Source organism: Tursiops truncatus, chromosome 10 (genome assembly GCF_011762595.2).
Source record: "Tursiops truncatus isolate mTurTru1 chromosome 10, mTurTru1.mat.Y, whole genome shotgun sequence".
NCBI classification, from domain to species: domain Eukaryota; kingdom Metazoa; phylum Chordata; class Mammalia; order Artiodactyla; family Delphinidae; genus Tursiops; species Tursiops truncatus.
This window is the reverse complement of record NC_047043.1, coordinates 43,071,370-43,095,199: the sequence shown is the minus strand read 5'-3', so window position 1 is coordinate 43,095,199 and position 23,830 is coordinate 43,071,370. Positions and strand designations below refer to the sequence as shown.

The 23,830-nt window shown below is 38.5% G+C and overlaps 1 protein-coding gene across 26 annotated transcripts in view; it reads left to right on the top strand.

The window, feature by feature from the left end:
* Positions 1-23,830, top strand: part of DST (dystonin) — a 497,752-nt gene that overhangs the window by 242,996 nt on the left and 230,926 nt on the right. For all 26 annotated transcript variants that reach the window (XM_033864484.2, XM_033864483.2, XM_033864472.2 and 23 more), the window contains 3 exons: positions 14,910-14,999; positions 17,253-17,330; positions 19,004-19,096. In XM_033864484.2, the coding sequence (XP_033720375.1) occupies positions 14,910-14,999; positions 17,253-17,330; positions 19,004-19,096 (261 nt within the window). The remainder of the gene's footprint in view (positions 1-14,909; positions 15,000-17,252; positions 17,331-19,003; positions 19,097-23,830) is intronic.

Here is a 23,830-nt window from a genome sequence, read left to right as displayed (position 1 = left end):
TGAAACAAATTAGACTGCCAGATATTTCTCCAGCAGAGATGGTTTATTCAAGATCTGCAGACAATTGCAGTTCAGGGCCTGCAGCCTTGGGGAGCAATGTGCAAGTCCCCACATGGCAAGGGAGGGAGCTGCTTTTATAGAGTGGAAAGGAAGGTGGGAGGGCTGTAATTAACAAAGAGTCCATGGCTTTTCATTGGCTGAGCCTTCGCCAGCAAGGAAGATAAGCCTTCTTCCTGTTGGGGTCTGCTGTCATCACAGGGCTTGAGAGCTCCTTCTGCTGGTCTCCTGACTCTATTTAGTTGAGGTTTTTGTTTATTAATTTTTTTACAGCTCCTTTGCTGAATCTGCTTCCCTCTTTGATTTACTTAACAAAATGGTATTTGAAAAGGCCAGCTCAGTACATTGCTTTATTTCTTAGGCAAAATTTTCTTTCTGTGATAATCCTCTTTGAGTCAAGATGTAGTCATGAAAGATACACCCACTTCAAATAAGAGTTTAGTAAGTAAGCTGATGAAAAGCCGAGAAAATGTGTCCCTTGTGATCTAGTTGGGAAACAGATCTAATTTGAGGGACATCTAATTTGTCCCTCAAATTAGATCTGTTTCCCAACTAGATCACTGGGTAGCCCTTTAAATTTGACTATTCCATTTACTCTTTGCTCTTCTAAGATAGATTCTCCTTTTTCCTTTAGATGAAAGGTTTTGTAGTGGTTGGCATTGCCAGCTTTTCCAGCTTTATTAGTATTATGATTAGTCCTTTTATTTAATTAAATATTAATTATTTTTGGAACTTTTTTCAATAAATACAAATTATACATGCTTTTAAATGTATTTCTGTTGTGTGTACTTCCAGATTAGAACAGTCTGACATCCTGTCCGATATTCTGGGCACTGTTATTAATTCCTGTTGAATTGTGATGAGTGTAAACATGTCCCATGTGCAAACATTTCTGCCACTCAGTAACTCAAAGGGAATGTGAGTTAAATATTTTTAAGAGCAGCTTTTAGGAGATATATTTTACATACCATAAAAATCACTTTTTAAAAGTGTATATAAAATTGAACGATTTTTAGTAAATTTATAGAGTTGTGACATCATCACCAGTCTAATTTTAAAGCACTTCCATTGCCCTGAAAAGAAACATGGTGCTCATTTGCTTTGTTCTTCCCACTCCCCTCAGCCCTAGGAAACCACTGATAGCTCGAGAGATTTGCCTTTTCTGTATATTTCACATAAATAGAATCATTATGATATGTGTTTTTTTGGCTCTGGCTTCTCCCACTTAGCATTGGGTTTTTGTTGTTGTTTTGCTGTTGTTGTTTTTCGATGTTTGTCCATGTGGTAGCAGGTATTCATTCATTTTTATTGTCAAGCAGTATTCCATTCTATTCATATATCACGTTCTGTTTTTCTGTTTAACAGTAGATTGACATTTGGGTTGTTTCCACTTTTTGGCTATTATGAACAATGCTGCTATAAACATAAACATACAAGTCTTTGTATGAACACATGTTTTCATTTATCTTGGATATTCATCTAGGAGTGGAATTGCTGGGTCATTTGGTAAATCTAGTTAACAGTTTAAAAAACTGCCAAACTATTTTCCAAAGTGGTTGCACCATTTTGTATTTCTACTAGCAACGTGTGAGGGTTCTGGTTTCTCTAAATCCTTGCTAATACTTGTTCTTGTCTGTCTTTTTGATTTTAGCTATCGTGTTTCTCTAACAAGTAATGACATTTAGCCTCTTTTCATGTGCTTATTGGCCATTTGTATATCTTTGGTGAAGTATCTGTTCAGATCTTTGCCTATTTTTTAGTTGGGTTATATGCCCTCTTATTACTGAGTTTTCTTTTATCACTTATGCTTTTGGTGTCATTTATAAGATATCTTTGCCTAAGCCAAGGTCGCAAAGATTTACTTGTATGTTTTCATCTAACAGTTGTATAGTTTTAGCTCTTATATTTAGGTCTCTCATCCACTTTGAGGAAAAGGTCCAAATGAATCCTTTTGCATGTAGATATTAGTTTCCCAGCGTCAGTTGTTGAAAAGATTTAACACTGAATTGCCTTTGTTCTTTCATCAAAAACCAGTTGTCCATAAATGTGTGAGTCTATTTCTGGATTGGGTTCCATTGATGTATATATTTTTACCAAAAACATTTTTTAAAAGATTCTTTACTAAGTCTTGAAATTTGATTTATATGAACACCATTCTGTCATTGGTCATTTATCAGACCAGTTTAGATGGGTCAGGGGGAACACTTAGAAGACTTGGTGTTCAGGAATGGCGGTCTCCCTCTGCGTGTTAGTCCTTCAGCAGCATTTATTTAACTCCACCTGTGTGATAGGGCATGATGCCAGGTACTAACTCTCACAGATGCCGTGGTGGGCCTTGCAGGCAAAGACAAATCCCCTGCTGGGAAGTAGGTGGTGGAGTTCATAATTTTATTTCCTGAGTTTCTCTTTTTTCCCCATCACTGGGCAGGCACTCAGGGGCCCACAGCCGAGGGCAAGGCTAAGGTCACAGGCAAAGTACAGATGACTAATCTTTTATTTATTGAACAAAACTTCTTTGACAGTCTACTGTGTGAAAGGTAATGTGCAAAGCATGAGGCATTTATAGTGAGGCCCTAAGACACAGCTCTGTCCTTTTAAGGGGCTTATGCTTGTGTATATCATATATGTAAAACTATTGTTTAAGGAAAATGATGATCGGTGTCTTGGTATAAACCAAGGAATGTGGGAAGGCAGAAGAGGGAAGCCTTCATGGTTTGGGCAACATTAGAGCTTGACCTTGAAGGAAAAGTAAGATTCAATAGCTGTAGGAGGAATGGGACAGAACAGCATTTTTGGTAGAAGGAATAACCATGAAGCAAGCAGAGAAATACCACCGACAGTGGGGGCTTTGAGAATATGACCTCAACTATTCAGCCAACATTCCTTTCAAATTCTCTTAGCTTTTGGGACTGGACATGCAGCTGTCCCGTTAAGGCATTGGGACCTACATGTCCTGCAGTGTACCCACAGCTGTGTCCTGGGTTCACCTTTGGAAATGTGGCCCCTGATTTGCTAGGTGGTACCTGGTTCCAGCCTACTCTTGGTGAAATGTGTCTGTTTAAAAGAGAGGATGCTCAGAACAGGGGCTGGAGGGGAAATAGCGTCCACTTAGATTTTAGGCTTTAGTATGAGATATACATGGGCATCGCCTCTGATTCTGGTCGTGAACACCTGCGCGGAGTAGCCGCTGAGCATTTGTGGTCTATGAGTCTCTGTCGAACAGGTTGGCATCTGGAAATTTGGCAAAATTGTAATGTTGTTTAGGAGATTATCACTTTTTAAAAATTGAAGTATAGTTGATTTACAATGTTGTGTTAATTTCTGCTGTACAGCAAAGTGATTCAGTTTTACATACATATACCTTCTTTTTTTAATAATTCTTTTCCATTGTGGTTTATCATAGGACATTGAATATAGTTCCCTGTGCTATACAGTAGGACCTTGTTGTTTATCCATTCTATATATAAAAGCTTACATCTGCTAACCCCAGCCTCCCACTCCATCCCTGGGAGGTGATCACTTTGATGAAATTGATGGCATCTTTGCAAGTTTGAATCTTCCCACAGAAGATATAATTCTGTGGCAGAGATTCGTTTCAACAACAGCATATATAACATTTGTCAAAAGTTTTTTTCATTAAGTAATTAATGGAATAATCCAGTATTTATGATTCCCTCCAAACATATCTGTTTCCTAGATATGTTTAGCAGTGGTTTTAGTTTGGAAAATATAAATCATGGTACTGGGGGCCTTGGAGTTTCATCTGGATTTAAGGAAACATTTTAACAGGCAAGAGGTTTTAGGTATTAGCATGGATGAGAGCAGAGACAGAGGAATTGCATCGTCTGGGGGTGTCTTTAAAAATAGTTTCCGTGTTCATCTCCCCATTGCAGTTGTCTTGGTCATAATCCTGGGTTATTTCAAAGGTTTAATGAAGAGGATGCAACCAGTTGTTCTCAGTTGTTTACTTGTAAGGACTTGAGGACATGGGCTTATGTTTAAAGAAGAGTGAATTAGTTGCATGTAAAGTATCAGAGAGCATCATGGTATTAAGGCCTCAGAACTATAAAATGTGCTCCTGAGAGACCCCTGAGATTTTCCATTCCTTGAGACTTCAAAAGACGTGAAGCAACCATTTGTGTCATCCCCCTTTGGAAGTCTCTCGCCCAGTGTTCTGAAAGCAACGAGGGAAGTGCCCGTGTTGGTGTGACCAGAAGGCAGCCCTGCTCACCTGCTCCCCCGCCCTGGCGCCTTACCCACAGTATCTGCCCTACTCTCTCCACGAGGGTCCCGCTTCCTCCCCAGCCTGCAGCCTGACTCATGTTATAACCATTCCAGCAAGTGGCACACAAGTGGCTAGTCATCCTCCGTGAAGGAGAAGTTAGTCCTTGAGGGCTCAGTTGGTTCTTGGCTTTTCTGTGTGCCCTGTGATTGTGCTTCTTTTTGCTATAAACAGCTATGTTGTAAAAGGTATTTTATTCATTTAAAAAAATTTTAAATTGAAGTATAGTTGATTTACAATATCATGTTAGTTTCAGGTGTACAGCACAGTGATTCAGTTTATATATATCTATATATATATGTAGATATGTATATTCCTTTTCAGATTCTTTTCCCTTATAGGTTATTACAAAATATTGAGTAAAGTTCCCTGTGCTATACAGTAGGACCTTGTTGGCTATCTATTTTATGTATAGTAGTATGTACATGTTAATCCCAACCTCCTAATTTATTCCTCCCCCACACCCTTTTCCCCTTTGGTAACCGTAAGTTTGTTTTCTATGTCTGTGAGTCTTTTTCTGTTTTGTAAATAAGTTCATTTGTATCATTTTTTTAGATTCCATATTTAAGCAATATTGTATGGTATTTGTCCTTCTCTGTCTGGCTTACTTAGTATGATAATCTCTAGGTTGCTGCAGGTGGCATTATTCCATCCTTTTATATACACACACACACACAAAAACACACAACACCCCCCCACCCATATCTTCTTTATCCATTCATCTGTTGATGGACATTTAGGTTGCTTCCATGTCTTGGCTATTGTGAATAGTGCTTCAATGAACATTAGGGTGCATGTATCTTTTTGAATGATGGTTTTCTCTGGATACATGCCCAGGAGTGGGATTGCAGGATCATATCGTAGCTCTATTTTTAATTTTTTAAGGAACCTCCATAGTGGCTGTTACCAACTTACATTCCCAGCAACAGTGTAGGAGGGTTCCTGTAAAAGGTATTTTACATGGTGCCAAAAGGAAAGAGGACAGTTCCTATTTGGGGCAAGTGTCTACTTCATTGTTGAATTACTGTGGAACAGGTTTGGCATTGACAGCCTGTAGGGCATTTGAAACAAGCCCCAAGGAGATGATTCAGCTCAAAAGTGTTCAGTAAGCAAAGTTTTTGTCACTCCCCTCTGTCCCTCTCCTGGACTCTTCTCTCCCCACTCAACAGCTGCTGAGGGTCCTCCTGCCCCCTCCTCAGTGTTCAAAGCTCTTACTCTGGACTGCTGGGTGCCCTGCGGTGCCTCCCTCCCCCTCCTCCAACCCCCAAAGTTATTCCTTCTTATCGCCAACCATGGTCGAGGCTTCTTTGAAATGGATAATAGACAGGTGTTAAGAAGAAAATCAGTCTGCTAAAGTGACTTGGCATGAAGGGGCAATGACTGGTATGTTTCTCTATTCCAGGAGCTGTCTTTATTTTCATCTGGGAACTGGATATATTTACCTGAATGCATCTCTAGTTTCTAATAATTAATCTGAACCTAACTTACGATGTTGGAGTCATTAAGTGGGGGTTTATTGAGGATATACACATTTTTTGAACTAGTTGTAAATTTTGGTCATGTCTGTAACTTAAATGAAAGTTTAAGAAAATAATTTTACATGATTTTTCTTGAAAAATATGCACAATTCTGATTCAAAACTTTTCCCGTAAAAGCTAGAATTTGACAATACAGTGGAATCTGTTTAAAATGTTGCTGATAACGGAGCAGGACTTTGATACTGTAGCTATGGGTTACCTGTGTCAAACAGGCTCATTTTACATCCAGTTCTGTTTTTAGGACTTGACACATATGAGCTCATGTAGTGCATCACTGGTTTAAAAGTATTCGGCAGAGTTGTCATCATTTGTCTTGTTACATCACTGCAGTCACACATTTACGTTTATTTCAAAATTTAGTTTCATTGACTAGCTTATTAACTATTCATTAGAAGTAAGTGATTCTGATTCCCATTTTCCCAGCTTTTTCTTCCTTTTGCCCAAATTGTGAGAAGGTGAATGGGAAAGAGGTGAATATAAAAATGCCAGTGATTGGTACCTTTCCTTTTCCTTGTGTTATCATTGAAAACTGTTCTGATAGATTAGGACTTGCTGTGATTTCTTGAAGTGATAAATAGTTTAAAGAAAGGTTTATGTAAGTAGTGAGCTAGGAAGATAGTTTATAAACTTTTAAAAGGAGAGGCCCACATCCTCCTGCCAAAACATCGCTGTATTTGACCCTCAGGACAGTCTTGGGCAGAAACATCCTTTAGTCTCATCTGAAAAAGCCCCCTCCTACCTTTTAAAGCCTACATGGAGTGGATGACGCTGATGTCTTTGTGAACCCATGCTCCTTTGTTTGACATTGTAGTATAGAGGTTGTTTAGACCACATCTTTCTTTTTTTTAATAAATTTATTTATTTATTTATTTTTGGCTGTGTTGGGTCTTTGTTGGTGCACGCGGGCTTTCTCTAGTTGTGGCGAGCGGGGGCTATTCTCGTTGCGGTGCGCGGGCTTCTCATTGGGGTGGCTTCTCTTGTTGCAGAGCATGAGGTCTAGGCGCACTGGCTTCAGTAGCTGTGGCTCGTGGGCTCAGTAGGTGTGGCTCGCGGGCTCTAGAGCACAGGTTCAGTAGTTGTGGTGCACGGGCTTAGTTGCTCTGCAGCATGTGGGATCTTCCCGGACCAGGGCTCAAACCCGTGTCCCCTGCATTGGCAGGCGGATTCTTCACCACTGTGCCAGGAGGGAGGTCCCTAGACCACATCTTTAATGAAAGTTAACTTCAAAAACAGTGGGCAGATACAAAATAATTAATATGCAGAGTAATTGATTTCTAAGTTCATTTTTCCCTTTCAATTACATTACTTATAAGTGTTTAGCACCAAGGCCTATACAGGTCTGCAGGCGATAAAAGATCCACAGGACAATGGGGAGACATGGGCAAAAATAGATTTTTGTCTGTTTTCCTGTGGACTGAAGGGAAGACCTGGAAGGAAAGGTAGACCCAAATCAGACCAAACCAAACCAGAACCAGCCACCAAACCCCAAACAAATTGTTACAGAAAAGAGCTTCTTGCTTTAAAATTTCTAAAAATCGGAATCGCCTTTTGTAAAGGTTCCTACGACAATGGTGAAGCTGTACAGAAGAGAGTATAAGAAGTACCTGGGTGAAACCGTGACTAAAATGCCCCCAAATCATAAAGTGTTTATCAGTAAGAAAGATGCTCTTATTTTATTTAACAACCTATAGTTCTACCTTGTAGTGAAAGACTAGAGAAGACCTTGTTGTTTTTTGCTTGTTTTTTAATTGATTGTAGATCGTCAACCTGAAAGCTTAAAAGAGAAATCTTCTTTGTCCAAGAACTAATCAGGTCCAATATGGAGTAGACAGATTATTTGTGCTACTTAGGGCCAACACTGATTTGTTTAAAACTCTTCATTATTTTATTCATTAATACCCTATGATGTATGACGAATATCTTTATTTTATGGTTAAAAAACAGTGAAGGAGGTAAGTTATGTATGGCCTTAATGCTGACCTAATATACTGCCTAGGAAAAAGCATGATCACCTTTTTATTACATCAGATAAGGATATTTCCCTTTTATATTTACCTGCACCAATTTAGAATTTATGGTAATTTAGGAAGAGTCTGAGCTGTGGTTTTATTTTTTCACCATTCTTAAAGAAATAGTACTGAAATAAGTTTGTAATAACTGTTCAGATAAGGCACCTAAGTGAATACATTGTTTTGAAGCATTTCTGTCTATTTTTAAAGCATCAGTTTACTTATCAATAATTTATATGGTAACATATTAATAGAGTAGGACTTGTAAGGAGCTCTCCCAGGAGAATGTGGTTGCTTATTTTTCCTGAGTGTGTTTGTTTGAAGTCAAAAAATTACATTGAAAACCGTTTTCACTTATAGTTTTCCCTGAAGCTGACTGTCCCCTTTCTCTCCGCCTAAGGCACTGAGGCGCTCTCACTTGGGACAAGCCTTCTTTTATTATTTATGTGGCTTTCTAAAGATAGGGGTTGTTTTCCAGAATACTGTGTCCTTCAGATGTAGGACTGCTTTAAGAGAGGCCTGGCAGTCCTTTCTGGCATTTTGCTCCTTGCTGCTGGGTTGGGAGGCTTGCATTTTACCAGTGGCCTCTGTTTGTTCCCCCCCGCCCCCCCTTCAGCCGAGATACCTTTCCTCCATCCTTGCCTACAGATTGGACCTTTGGGGGCTTTATCTGTGCTTCAGGTTTGCTCAAGATAGTTAGAAGGTTTATATTGGTCAGATACTGTGTCCTCATTCTGCGTGGAAGCCTTCAGTGGCTGTGTTTGCTTTGCTCAGGGAAGGTCTGTCCTTGTTCAAGTGGCAGGTCAAGCCCCCTCCACGCCCTGGCCCCCTTCCACCCTCATCCCCTACCTCATGTTTCCTTGGTTCACAGGCGCTTTCCTTCCCTGAAACTCACCCTACAGCTGCATGCACCCTCACCTGGCTCTTTGTTCTGGTTCTGTCTTCCGCCTGGAACACTCCCATCTTTGTGGGGGGACTTCTCAGACTCCAGACCCCTCTGTAAATTTCTGTCATACTAGCCTGTGGGCCTCAAGAGGTGGCATGCTCTTATTCAACTTTGCACCCTTAGAAGTCAGTTGATACCCTGGCATACGATGGATGCTTACTAAATATTTGGTGACTTGAACTGAACTGCAGCTCCACTGTGGCAGCAAGTTTAGGTATGGGAAGTAAAATTTTTGTGGAATTTGTCTAGATTGACATCAACCACTGCAGAGTCAGACTTTTGAAAGGTATCCTTAAACATTACATAAGCAGCTATATGATGATCTGATCTTCAAAGTTGAATTTGATTTAGCCCATGTAAAATCAGACAATTACAAGTTAACAAAATAAAAATTTTGAGTGGTATTTTGAACAGTTAAACCATTTAGATGATACAGACCTGGCATGATATACTCTGTTCTCTATCAAAAATAAAACGGAAGTATTTAGTATGTCATCACCAGGACCTTGTTTGGAATCTCAGCCTAACCTCCTTCTACTTTTATTTCCCTTCCTTAGGAAACTTTTCTTAAGCAAAAGATGAGTGCCCTCTAGGGGTGAACTGTAGGTGCAATGCTGTACACATGTTTTAAAAAACACTGCAAAATTCTGGAAGTATTGTATGAAATATAGAAAAGGATGCTTCATCCCTGTTACGTAATTCAAGTTATATAATTTAACCACAGTGTCTCAAAGTGCTTTCACGTTGCTCATCACTTCCTCGAGCACTGTTTATTCAGACAGTTTTTTGTCCCACAGGGAATATCCAAAATGGGAAGAAAGAATGTTTTATTAAAAAGTGAAAGCGGAAGGTTGAGACTGTTGGCAGTTTGCAGTCATCTGTGAAGGAAAGTTACCAGGCCAAATATCTATGACACAGACTTTGGACAAAATAAAAGGCTTTTCTGTGTCAGCTTAACTATTTAATCCCTTCCTTTTTTCATCCCCAGTTGATCACATGATCAGATATTTCTCCCCAGTTATTTCCACGCAGTTCATCCATTACCACTCCTTCCCCATAATGTTAATTTTTTTCTTTTTTTCCATAATGTTGATATTTAATTTTTAATTAACATTCTCTTTTACCCTATTCTTTTGTGGTGAAGAAAATGAGCCATTACTTATAAAGCACTTAAACAGGGTTGGATGCCTAGTAATAACTCATCTTTTATATATTTTTGTTTATTTTTGTTAATACTGGTGGCATTTGTTTTATACAGAGTGATAAAGATGAGAATAATGGTATCTTACCTTTATGTAGTGTTTTTCATATACAGTATTTCTCTGGACCTTCAGAATGATCTTCTGAGACAGGAAAAACAAGCAATATTCCATGATAACCAATGACTCAGGATGTTTTCAAGCATTATAGAAGCTAAATTATTCTATTTATGTATTTTTTTCTAAAATTCTTAAGAAATTAAGCCAGAAGCCTTAAGAGTAGCTTTCCGTTTTACATATTTTCTCTTTTAAGTTGACACATTGATTTTTTTAAAACAATGACAATTTTATTTTCAGATCACAGAATTTTTGTTCTCTGATTTGAACTCGAGGCCTTCTGTTTTCAAACTTTCATTTTGCAGGTGAGAAAATTGAGGCTCAGAGAGTTTGGGCAGTTGGTACTAGTTCATGAGACCTATGGCAGAAACATAACTAAAATCCTTTTTTTTTCCCCTTTATAACATGCTTTCTCTTTTCCTAACATGGTTTTACTTGGCATAATCTTCTTCTTCTCTAAACATGCCTAATTTGATTTTTCTTTATTGTTGCATAAATATGATGGTGGAAAAGGACACCTTGCTGTGGAAAGTTTCCCTGATGTAGATGGTTTGGTTCAATCTGGCAAGTTGTGAAATTGCTTTCCTGTGAAATATGTGTTCAGAATCATACCCATCTTTTTTTTTTCTTTTATTGAAGTATAGTTGATTATAATGTGTTAATTACTGTTGTGTATCAAAGTGATTTGGTTATACATATAAATAGTTCTTTTTTTATATTCTTTTCCATTATGATTTATCATAGGATATTGAATATAGTTCTCTGTGCTATACTGTAGGACCTTCTTGTTTATCCATTCTATATATAAAAGCTTACATCTGCTAATCCCAAACTCCCAGTCCATCCCCCCACCAACCCTCTCCCTCTTGGCAACCACTAGTCTGTTCTCTATGTCCGTGATTCTGTTTCTGTTTCATAGATAGGCAACCACAAGTCTGTTCTGTATGTCTGTGACTCTGTTTCTGTTTCATTAGATAGGTTTATTTGTGTCCTCTTTTAGATTCCACATATAAGTGATAGCATATGGTGTTTGTTGTTGTCTTTCTGACTTACTTCACTCAGTATGACAATCTCTAGTTGCATCCATGTTGCTGCAAATGGCATTATTTTGTTCTTTTTTTATGGCTGAGTAATATTCTATTGTATATATGTACCACGTCTTCTTTATCCGTTCGTTTGTCGATGGACGTTTAGGTTGTTTCCATGTCTTGGCTATTAATTACACCCCATCTTTAACTGTCCTGAAGTGAGAAAGACAGAGGAAGTACATGTGGATTGAAGTGTGACTCAGGCAGGCCTCAGTGGGTAAAGGGGACCAGAGTGCATGGCATACTCAACTCTGTGTGTTGGTTACTGCCCTGCGGGACCCCATCCTGACCGTGCACTTGTGTCCTACTGTACCTTCTGAAGATGTCAGACGTGCACTATGGAGTTGTCTATTTTGAGGGATTCAGCAGCTGGCCAAGGGTCAGGAGCTGCATAATATTGTTTATATATATGTGATCTCTCATGTCCCTGCTCAGGCTCTTAGAGTTAGTCTGCTTTCTGGTTACACTGGAGATACATAGAGGAGTACATAGATTTCAATGCAGTGATGTGCATGAAATTCACAAGCTTAGCTCCTCTGCCTTGTTTTTTTAATTGAGGTATAATTGACAGATAACATTGTATTGGGTTCAGGTGTACATCATCATGATTTGATATTTGTATACATTGCAATATGATCACCACAAAACTCTGTAGTTACCATCCATCACCAGACAAAGTTACCTTTCAGGATTTATTCTCTTGGCAGCTTTCAAGTATGTGCTACGATATTATTGACTATAGACACCATGCTGTACGTTACATCCCCATGACTTACTTATTTTATAACTGGAAGTTGGTATGTTTTGATCCCCTTTGCTTGTTTCACCCACTCCCCATACCCCTTCCCCTCTGGCAACCACCATTCTGTTCTCTGTATCTGTGATTTTTGTTTTGTTTCGTTTGCTCATTTGTTGTTTTTTTAGATTCCACTTATAAGTGAAATCATATGGTATTTGTTCTTCTCTGTCTGACTTATTTCACTTAGTCTAATTCCCTCAAGGTCCATGTTGTTGCAAATGGCAAGATTTCATTTTACTGGCTGAGTAATATTCCACTGTGTATATATCACATCTTCTTTATTCATTCATCCATCTATGGACATCCTCTGTCTTGTTTTCAAGTAGGCCCTTGGGCTTATAAATTCAAGCTCATGACTTGGAATGAGGCCAGGTGAATTCTTACAGTGAGTAGTATGTGAGTAGAAAATTAAGTATTAGTGCTCATTTCATAAAGTTGCTTTTCTGCACACATGTGTGTCATGGATGTCATAGATTTGTTCCTGAAAAGATCCTTGGAAATTGGTTCATCTCTGAAATGTAATTGAGTACTTCAGGGGATTGTCATTTAATGGTATTTATTGAATGGAAGGTAAATACTGAGTTGGCCAAAAAGTTTTTTTCCGTAGCATCTTATGGAAGAACCTGAACAAACTTTTTGGCCAACCCAGTATTTAATGGAAGGAATAATCTCTTTGTAACTTATTTGGATATGTATAGATTTTCTAAATAAGGATTGCCTGAAATGTGTTATGATATACTCTTTTTTTTTTTAGAAAAATGAAGTATTTTTGAGCTTTCTATTACTGTTGTATCTTGTGACACCAAAGAGTCAGCTGATATTCCTTGGGAATTAGGAAATCAAAATAAAAATGTCAGCTTGTGAAAATGGGGACACTTGGTTAAAAGTAATTTGACTGTTTCAGTTTTCCTTGCCACTTTATAGGTACTATTGGAATTAGCAATTACTTAGAGCTGTTGGGCCTGAGTTTAATGCCTATATTTTTTGTAGTAATGATGCATAGATGGATAATTGAATATTAAATTAATGGAATATTAAAAGGTTCTGTGACTTAGGCAGAAAGTCCCAAAATACTGTTATAGGAGGTGGTAAATTTGATACGAAACTCTTAAGGGAAGTTTTTTCTTCACTAATCAAAAATATTTTCTGACGATAAAACATACTGCAAAACATGTAGATAGTCAGTTAAGATAATAAAATTTAGCTTCTTTTTTAGACCCAGAAGACTTACCCATCAAAGCCTTGCTTCTAGTTTCCATTAGGCCCTTTCTTGCTGGTTGCTCTGTAGTCAGAGAGTTTTGACTATACTTTGGATCTCTGTATTACTTTCTGCTGTATATTCACCTGACATTTTGCAAGCGCAAAGGAGTTTGACTCATGTGTATAAACCTCCAGAGTGTACCACACAGACAGGGAGCATGTAGGGCTGTGCCCAAGTGATGCAAGGGGGATGCTGGTCTCTGCCTCTTTCTGGACCACTTCCTTGACTCCTTTCCTGAGCGCAGCGCAAAGTAACGCAGCCCAGAATCACCCAAAGATGAGAACGTGGAGATGAACCAGCCCACTGTGGGACAGCCATTCTCACAGCCTGCTCTGTCCTTGTCTGTCTGGCAGACACCTTACAGTGGGCCAAGCATTCATTCACAGGAAGTGTCCCTGCGTGGCCAGCTAGCAGAGTTTGGGGGAAATCTTTGGTGGTTTGAGCTCTAAAATCAGAAACTTAAACGAGGCCTGTTAACTTGCAGCTAGTGTAAATGTGGTTATGAAAACCCTCCAATGGAAGGGGTAAATTAGGAGGTTGGGATTAACATATATACACTACTATATATAAAACAGATAATCAACAAAGACCTACTGCATAGTACAGGGAACTCTGCTCAGTACTCTGTAATAACCTATATGGGAAAAGAATCTGAAAAAGAATAGGTATATGTATAACTAAATCACTTTGCTGTACACCTGAAACTAACCCAACATTGTAAATCAAATTACTTAAATGTAAAGTAAAATATTAAAAAGGTATCAAAAAAAAGAAAGAAAGAAAGAAAACTCTCCACTACAGGAAGATTTACGCTGTGCAGAAGAATTTTGGACAGAGGTCTTATGACCTCACATATATGAATTTTAAAAAACATTTTATTTTGAAATTACCATAGACTCACAGGAATTTTCAAAAACAGTATACAGAGTCTCATGTACCCTTTCCCCAGCCTACATCTGTGGATTTTTAAAGTGTGGAGTGTGTGCCTCTGGCATCCTGGATTTTGTGGCCCAGAGATTAGGAAGACCAACCGGGGGATAAAAACTCACCCCTCTTGCTGAGGTGGCTTTGGTTGCTGTATCAGGAATCATGATTCAGGTCAGGGCATTGCCTGTATTTTGGAAATTGTAACTCTATGTAGTTGTCCAGATTTTTATATATTCTGTTGTGTTAAAAATTTAACAGTTTTACTTGTATGAATTATTAATCTGAAATTTATTTTTTTAGTTTTTAAATTTTATTTTATTTTTTTGCGGTACGCGGGCCTCTCACTGTTGTGGCCTCTCCCGTTGCGGAGCACAGCCTCCGGACGCGCAGGCTCAGCGGCCATGGCTCACGGGCCCAGCCGCTCCGAGGCATGTGGGATCTTCCCGGACCGGGGCACGAACCTGTGTCCCCTGCATCGGCAGGCGGACTCTCAACCACTGCGCCACCAGGGAAGCCCTAAATTTTATTTTTTAAGTAGTGAGAGAATACTAATATTTTTAAAAACACTACATGAGTGAACACATGTACATGAAGGAATGTTTTCTCCTTGTCCCCTTTCTTGTTTGAGTCTTAAGGGTGATCTGGGTTCTAGGTCCGAAAATTTTAAATTGCTTTTTTCTGTGTAGGTTCGAAAACACGTGAATGATCTCTATGAAGACTTGAGGGACGGACACAATTTGATCTCTCTTTTAGAGGTTCTTTCAGGAGACACCTTGGTAAGTTTTAAATTTCATAATTTATTTTGAAGAACATGTAATCCTTTTTGCATATGACTAATTTGTTTTCAGCACAGACTGTTCAGAGTTTTGCAGCATTCATCTTTTGAGCTGCTGTGAATTCTGCCTGGAAAAAGTTCTGGTTAGATTATGAAGCATTTTCAGACTTTAAATGCTGTGCATTCTGGAGATGGAAGTACTTTGATGACCTTGCTTACATAATCAATTCTATAATTAAAATACTACTTCTGTTCTTTTTTACCTTTGGGTTTTTTTTTTTTTCTTATCAGAAGTTAGATGCATAATATAACCCCCTATTAAAAGACTCACAAATAGCAAGGAAATAAGCATCACTTTCTGACAGATGGTCTAACCCCCTCCACAGGTGTCATCTCCTTTTTTGTGAACATTTCTCCCCCTTCTTGGTTACCTGGTCTCCTTCATTAAGTTCTGTTCATGCTCTTCTTTTCATTTCTGGTCTGTCTTGTGTCTTTGCTGTCCTATCTTCTGTCTGTTATATTCATTAGCCAAGGGAACGAGATTTTTTGAAGACCTTACGATTGGTGAGTGCCACAGAAGCATGCGAATATGAACAGCATGAGGATGTGGAGGATGAGGATAAGGGGGTAGGTGTCGCCCCCGTAACTCCACTAACCTAGCCTTACATGCGGTGAGCGCTAACACAATAGTGTAACCCACGGGTTTGGGCTCCTTTTTAGAAAACTGTAGAAAGGACCAAAACCCGCAGGGAGATGGATGTGTGTGTACCAGCAACTTGGACAAAGGACATATTTTCTCTTTAAATTTATTTCTGTATTTCTGTGCACTGCATGGTATTCGAACATATGTGGTTAAATTACAGGAGGGCATTTGAGCTAAAGAAATTTATATACCTTTTGTATAAGTATGGAAATCTTACAACCAGCCCACTAATTTTAATGCAGATCTGTTCCACTTCTGAAATTAATATTTCCAACATAACTGTCTTTTGTTTTATTTGAAGGAACTTACGGACATTTATTTAATGTTTAAGATTATGCTTTAAATCATTCCTACTGGCAGTAGGTATTTGAGGGACATTCTTTACCTACCTTATATGTCTCGTTTTATTTAGGGGGGAATACTTAAAATGCTAGAATCCTGACAGGGCTCACAGAGCTGTTTAATCCCGGTGACACTCAACTGACTCAGCCTACCTTTGCAAGACAGATGTGCTTCTTTTGTCATCACGTCCCTAGAGCCCCCTGATTTTATTAGAATTTGTGCTTTTGTGGATCCAGTGGGGAATTCATCACCATCATTTCTCCTGTTATATGGAACTTATTTTCCCATTCTGTGGTCTGCTGTCTGTTTTAATTCTGCTGCCTTTGGCTTCAGCAACCTATTCATGTTTGAGCAGCTCAGCTGTCAGTTTTCTTTTTTCTTTTTTTTCCCTTTGGAAGATATTATGTGGTAAATTTCAGCTCCATTCTTTGCATTTTTGTTGAACATTTTCTCAGGTCTGTTTCCTTACGTTTTCCTTCTGCTAACTTGTGACATTTCTTAAGGGAAATGGCATCAAGGAAAAGAGTTAACGGTTTGTCAGTTTTCCTGAGACAGCAAATCATCACGTCCATCCCCAAGCAGTGTAAAACTATTAGCGAGTCCAACCGATTTTGTGCAAAACGAAAATAAAATAAAGAGGAAATATATTACATGGCCTTAATTGCTTTTCTCTCTTCCTCTATCATGGCTAAGTAAACCTCCACTGTCTTTCTCCTTCTTGGTGATTTTTATACTAACTGATGCTACTTTACCTCATTTTCATTAACATGCCATACATATATGATTATAAAAACCTTCTTGATTTAAAGTTTATTAAGAAGGCAAAATGGGGAATGGTATTTAATTCTTTTTGTGCATCTGTAGCTAATAACTGTAGGCTAGAATTATAAGATAGTGAATATGAAAAGTGTACATGTTCCGTGGTATTTTCTCTTTTTCTTTTGTTTAAATATTTGGAATAAAGGATCTGTTTAAAATAAAATAATACTCAGAAAAATCCCAAGTTTAAATTCAATCTCAGATAATACAAAAAATTTAAAATATCATTAAAATATTTAATGGATCTACCCAAGCAGTAAATACTGTTTTGACATATTAAGATGAGCATACAGTATATTTATATAGGATATTCAGCATACGTGTATTTAGCATGATCAGTGGTATCAGAAAATACAGTGTTTTTTATACCCTGCATTTTTCTATTCTTAGCCCAGAGAGAAAGGTCGGATGCGTTTTCACAGACTACAGAATGTACAAATTGCACTTGACTATTTGAAAAGACGCCAGGTATGATGTTTTTCAAAGATTGTAATCATATAAACATACGTGACTGAATAAATATGCATAGGACCATGTCAGGGAATGAAAAGGTTAAAGTTGACTGTGAATTATAATCATTAAACTTGTGCTTTCATGAGACAGATGTTTTAAAATGTTTTTAAACATTTGTTCCAAAGAAAAGGAGGTTAATAGTAGGTGTAAGTGGCTACATTTCCATCTGAATAGGAGCTACTGAGTTTTCCTTCTGTTGGAACTGGACTGCTTTTGCCTAGGAATTTAATGACATTTTAGTAGCAACAGAATGTTAAGAATGTCTATGAACAGTTCTTAGTAGTGGGGAGACAATACTTTATTTTTTATTAAAATTACCTTATTTTTATAAAAGATAGTTAACATAATACTTTTAAAAAACTTGACATATGTATTTTTAATACATAGTAGTGAGGAAGCAATAGCTTATTTTTTATAAGTAGATACAACTGGATAATCTAGAAGTAGTTAAAAATAAAACAGTTCTGACAACAATCCCTGACTGGCTTGAGGTTTCAGAAGAAATGATGGAAAAGAATGAACAACGTATTGGATTTGATCTTGATTTGGTAGCATTGTGTATTATAGAGATATAAGGCAAATAATTGGTAATTTTCAATTAGTAGAAAAAGGAGGAATCAAAGAAACTCAGGATAATTGAAAGTTACTGAAAACAGTGAGAAATCAGAGGTGGCAACAATTTCGCTTTTTAATGGAGTAGGAGGAAGAGAAGAGAGGAGGCAAGGAGGAGCAGGAAACACTGTCTGTTTATTAGTCCTTCATTTAGTTTATTATGGCATCAAAGTGCTTTTAGTTATTAAATTCTAGCAAATACTCAGTGCTTATATTTTAAATGATATTGGTATTTGCCTTACTCTTCTTTATTCTAGTGGAAGTTTACAGAAGGATTAATGGTTAATTATGTCTCCTTGTCGAAATATTTTTGGCAGTGATTTGTCCAGGAAGTAAAATGTTAGGTATCATTTTCTTGAATTCATGATAGATATTTAATTCTTTTACCAGGAAGTAAATGTTAAATATCATCCTTACATTTATTTACCTGAATGCATAATTGGGCAGTTGATAAGCTTTAAGTCTGATTATTGTATTATTTTTAAAGTTTTGAACAGTCTTCCAAATGTCCAGTGAGTTATATAGTTACTTATCTTGGTAGCAATCTGTGATAGACAAATAGAATAATAGTGCTAGTTGTTTTTTTTAAAATACTCTTTATGACCGAAGTGTAAGAAAGTTGTTAAAATTATTTGGTGGTTCAGAATAGTTTCCTACTTAATTGTAAAATAACGCTTGTTTTCAAAAGGCAAAATTATTTCTAATTTAAAAATCTTAAGTATTTAGGACTTTTCGCTTGAATTGTGTTTTTTGTTTTGACAAGTGTACTTTTAATACTTGCTGTAGAAGACAAAACCAAAATAATATTGAGGTTTTTTTCCTTTGTAGTTTCTCTATAATTTGCAATGGAAATGAGTGGGGATGGGGGTAAAACAGTAATTTAAGGATTACTGTTATTTAAATTATTCAGGCTTTTTTTTTGTATCTGTAATTTTGAATCACTTTTATGTAGATAAAAATAACTCGTGCTGGTTTGAAAAATATTTTGTTTTATCTCTTCTTCACATACAAAACAGGTGAAATTAGTGAACATTAGAAATGATGACATAACAGATGGAAATCCCAAATTGACTTTGGGATTAATATGGACAATAATTTTGCACTTTCAGGTAAGCCTGATTTTCTTAACTGTCATTTCTTTTAGCCTCATTGCTAGTTTTCAGGTGGTTCATGTGAAGGGTGAATTACACATTCACATCCAAAGGAGGAAGATAAATTTCAGGCTTTCTTTCTTTCTTTTAAAATTTAATTTTAAATTTTATATTGGAGTATGGTTGCTTTACAATGTTATGTTCGGTTCGGGTGTGCAACAAAGTGATTCAGTTATACATATATCCATTCTTTTTCAGATTCTTTTCTCATATAGATTATTACAGAATTTTGAGTAGAGTTCCCTGTGCTGTACAGTAGGTCCTTGTTGTTTATCTATTTTATATATAGTAGTGTGAGTATGTTAATCCCAACCTCCTGATGTATCCCTCCCCCCACCTTCCCCTTTGGTAACCGTAAGTTTGTTTTCTAAGTCTGTGAGTCTGTTGCTGTTTTTAAATAAGTTCATTTGTATCATTTTTTTTAGATTCCACATATAAGTGATATCATATGATGTTTAGGCTTTGTTTCTTAAACAATATATTTGTATTGTTCCTCTCAGTAACATGCTGCTAATGAACTTGGCATCTCATTTCGTGTTGTTGAAAGCTTAAAATACTTGTAATCTCAGTGTTCGAAGACAGAGATTCCCTTTTTTTGAATGTAGCCACATTTCTTTGTTTATTGGCCAGCATTACCTGATTTAGATACATAAAAGTTTTATGATTCAATCCTTATTTAGAATGGGTTTCGTTGATATTACAGTTTCTCAACTATGCCTGCTGTTTTCTCCTAGTTTTGTAGACACTAGGTGGCAGTATCGTTCTCATAAAGACATCTCTTGAACTAGAACCATCCACGTTTCCTGTAGAGCTCCACTTTCTCAAACTAGGTTTAAGGAGAGTAAAGGCAAATATATTAACTATGAATTATTATCTAATTACCAGTGCCAGTTAAAGGTTGATCTTGATCTTTGGTTTTTATAAAATGATGCATTTTTAAAAAAATCATCTTCATTTGATTTAGGGTGAGTCCTAGTTTTGGAACTGGCTTTGGGTTTGTCAATCCCTTGTGTGACCACGCAGCATTGTGTGTGCAGCGCGCAGAGCCTGGCCTGTAGTGGGCACACAGCAGGTCTTACTGATTGACAGCTGTGTGGTGGACCTTGCAGGAGGAAGAGAGAACTTGCCAACTTCAGAAAGGAGCTGGGGTTTTGGACCAAATTTTGGGAAGAAGAAGACTTATTTCTAATCTTTAAAAAATTTGACTGGGATACAGGGTTCGTAGGAGAATGTAGGTGGAAAATAATGTAGTCAGGGCTCATTTGGGAACAGGATAAATCTGGCAGGGATGGACAGGTATAGGAAGTAGAGTCTTGTAGGTTCCAGGACCTGGACAGGCAACAGAGTTGCAGCAGTAGGAATTTGGAGGAGGAGACCCAGGTCCCAGGAGACCAGGTAACCAGGTGTCAGCCTGCCAGACGACAGGGCAGCTAATACAGGTGAATGTCCACTTAGCTGTGCTATTGATGGCTGGGAGATCCAGTATCAGGAAGTGGAAGCAGGACCCTCATTACTAGAGGACCCCATCCTTAGGGGACCTGGGGTACTGAGTACTTACCCAAGGCAGGGATTTGGTCATGGAGCCAGACCCCAGACCTTGTTACCAGCACAGGTGAAGTCTAGCTAGAACTGGCCAAAAAAGCAGATTTCACATGGTGTTTCTCAGCAGCTTTCTCAGGGATCCAGAACTTATAGGGTTGAAAATGCAAGAGCCCCATATAGGGAGGTTAGAGGCCTGTTGGATGGAACCAATCCCATAGTTACTGACAGCTGGTGATACAGGCTGAGTCTGGATTTTGAAGGTCAGAGTGGGAACCCCTGTGGGGCACACCCAGGCTCTGGAGGGAGGGAGAGCTGAGTGTCATCGTTGGCTCTTTTATCTGTAGCCATGAAGGCATCGAGCAAGTCACCTAACCATTCTGTGGGCTCCAGTAAAAAAAATCAGAAATGATCACAGACCACAGTCAGGGGTATAAGCTGAGAGGCTGAGGTGGTGCCCTCCGCGTGGAGTGATAGAGGCCAGGCAGGACTCAGATGGGGAAGAAAAGTTGAATCCAGGGGGTGGTGTTTTGAAGAAAGAAAGGAAGGGACTTGGTGACAGAGTGTGGAGGATGAAGGAAGGGGATTAAAGATGCCTCTGAACGGTTAAGCCTGGGAGATAAGAACCAGTAATGGAGGTGAGGGTAAAGGGAAAGGTGACCTTCTGCGTGAGTTTGACGTTCTGGTGGGATACCCTGGGCTTCTGTCTGCTGAGCAGCTGGAAATGTGTGAGCAGAGCGGAACTGGGGAGTCAGAGGTACAGGTGATAAACCTGGGAGTTTCCAGAATACAAGTGGTCCTTGAATCTGTCAGAGAGAAGGGATCTTCAGAGGATCCAAGGGAAGAGCACGTGTGGAGAAGAGCAGAGAGCAAAGGACAGAAATTTGGGGAAGGCCCATGATTAGGGGTGCAGGAGGAAGACGTTCCATCTGGGGAAACAGAAAATGAACAGTTGGAGACCTCTGGCTGGCAGCTGGCATCCAGCTGGCAAAGCCTATCTCTAATATCAGTGAGCATCTCCCTTTTTCTCTAACACCTTTCTGATCCTACAACACTCCTCTACCTCCCTCTTTTTATTTATATTGAGATAGATTCATCACAGCCCTAGATGATAGTTTTACCAACATTCTCCCAATAGATAGAGCAGCATTCTTCATGTCTAATTGTAGTAACAAGAAAATGTAGTATTGACTAAACCAAGGGAAGATAATTGCAAGTAGAAAGGAATGGTGAGCAGTGTGAAATACAACCGGAGAGCCTGAAAAAGTTAAGATTGAGTACGGGTTAGTAGTTTTGTCTAGGAAAAAGACATTGGGGACCTTGGAGAAGGTCCCCCCAAGTTCCTGGGAGAAGAAACCGGAAAGTAACAGACCAAAATGTGAGTAAATGGTTGGAAATTAAAGGCAGTATGGTTAGACCCTAAATTGAAAGAATTGTAAAGCAAAAGATCATTCAAAAAAGAATTACATATTAAGAAAGCTCTTTGGGGTTCAGGTGTCTTTGGAGGACAGAAGAGGACTAGCCACAGAAGTACCAAGGAAGTTTTGTTTCTTTTTTTTTGTTTCTTTTTTTTTTTTTTTTGGTGGTACGCGGGCCTCTCATGGCTCAAGGGCCCAGCCGCTCCGCGGCATGTGGGATCTTCCCGGACCGGGGCACGAACCCGTGTCCCCTGCATCGGCAGGTGGACTCTTAACCACTGCGCCACCAGGGAAGCCCGTTTCTTTTTTTTTAACATTTATTTTATTGAAGTATCATTGATTTACAGTGTTGTGTTAATTTTTGCTATACAGCAGAGTGGTTCAGTTGTACACATATATACATTCTATTTCATATTCTTTTCCATTGTGGTTTATCCCAGGATATTGAATATAGTTTCCTGTGCTATACAGTAAGACCTTGTTGCTTATTCATCCTCTATATAACAGTTTGCATCTGCTAATCCCAAACTCCCAAGAGTTTTGCTTCTTAATATGATCCTGTGGCATATATTATGAAATCCAGTGTATTTTAGGACCTGAGTTACAAGATATTATGACTGTTAAATTATCACCAGTATTTAAAAGTTAGACCAAGATTTATTTAAAATGAAACATATAAATTTTTTGGTAAAATTAAAATTTTCCTTTTCATTTAAAGAAATACTTTTCTTAGTCCTATGATAATTTAAGATTAGAATGATTTTACTGGTTATGCCAAGACAGAGCCTTATTTATTGATTTAAAAATATTTGAGCATTGCAAATTGAATATGTTACAGAAGGTAAGCATTATCAATACAGTAATCCTGTATTATTTACCATACGCTAGATCCAGAGATACTAATTGTTACTGACCAGGGTTCTTGGCCTCCTTAATCAATAGAAATTGACTAGAAACCAAACAAGAAATTCAGGCAAGGCTTTATTGGGGCCCCTGCAGCAGCAGGGGGAACAAGCAACAGGTTCCCTTGCTTGTTCTTGTTCCCTGAGGCGGGACGAGCTTGTTCCTTATATGGGGAGAGGGTAGGGGTGTGTCCAGGACTCAGGCTGAGGGGTGACTTAGGTGATGTTGAGTGCAGGGGGCACATGCCCGTATCCTGCTTTTTGCTCTGGGCTCTTCAAAAGTGGCAGTTGGGTTTTTTGGGCTCTTTGTATCTTTTGTCCAGAATTTGCCCCAACTGCAAAATGCACACAGTTATTTTTAGTCGCATATAGTTTCTTTGTATTTTGTTGCTGGAGGAGAGGTGTGTCCAGGTGCAAGCACTGCAGCACTGCAGCAAAGCCTGTCTCATTCAGATGATGAAGTATATTGTTCTATACTTGGGAGACTGCTTGTAAAACCGACTATAATCTGGGGTGATGAGTCTATCACAATACAAATAAGAATAGGGATGTAGAGGAGGGTGTGTTGTGGTAGGATTAAGAAGGTCTTAGAGAATAAAGGAAATTATCACTGATGGGCTTTGCAAGAGGAATGCCAGTTACCAGGCAGAGACTGAAGTGGGGCCATTCCTGGGGGAGGGAGCAGTGTGCAGTGGCCTGAAAATGGGCATTTGCTTTGTTTGGCAGGGCTGGAAGCAATTGCAAATCACTGGTTTCGCCTCTATCATCGTGTTAGTGTAAATACCAGCCATTATACTTTGAAATTCTCTTGAATAATGTTCCATTGCCAGTGA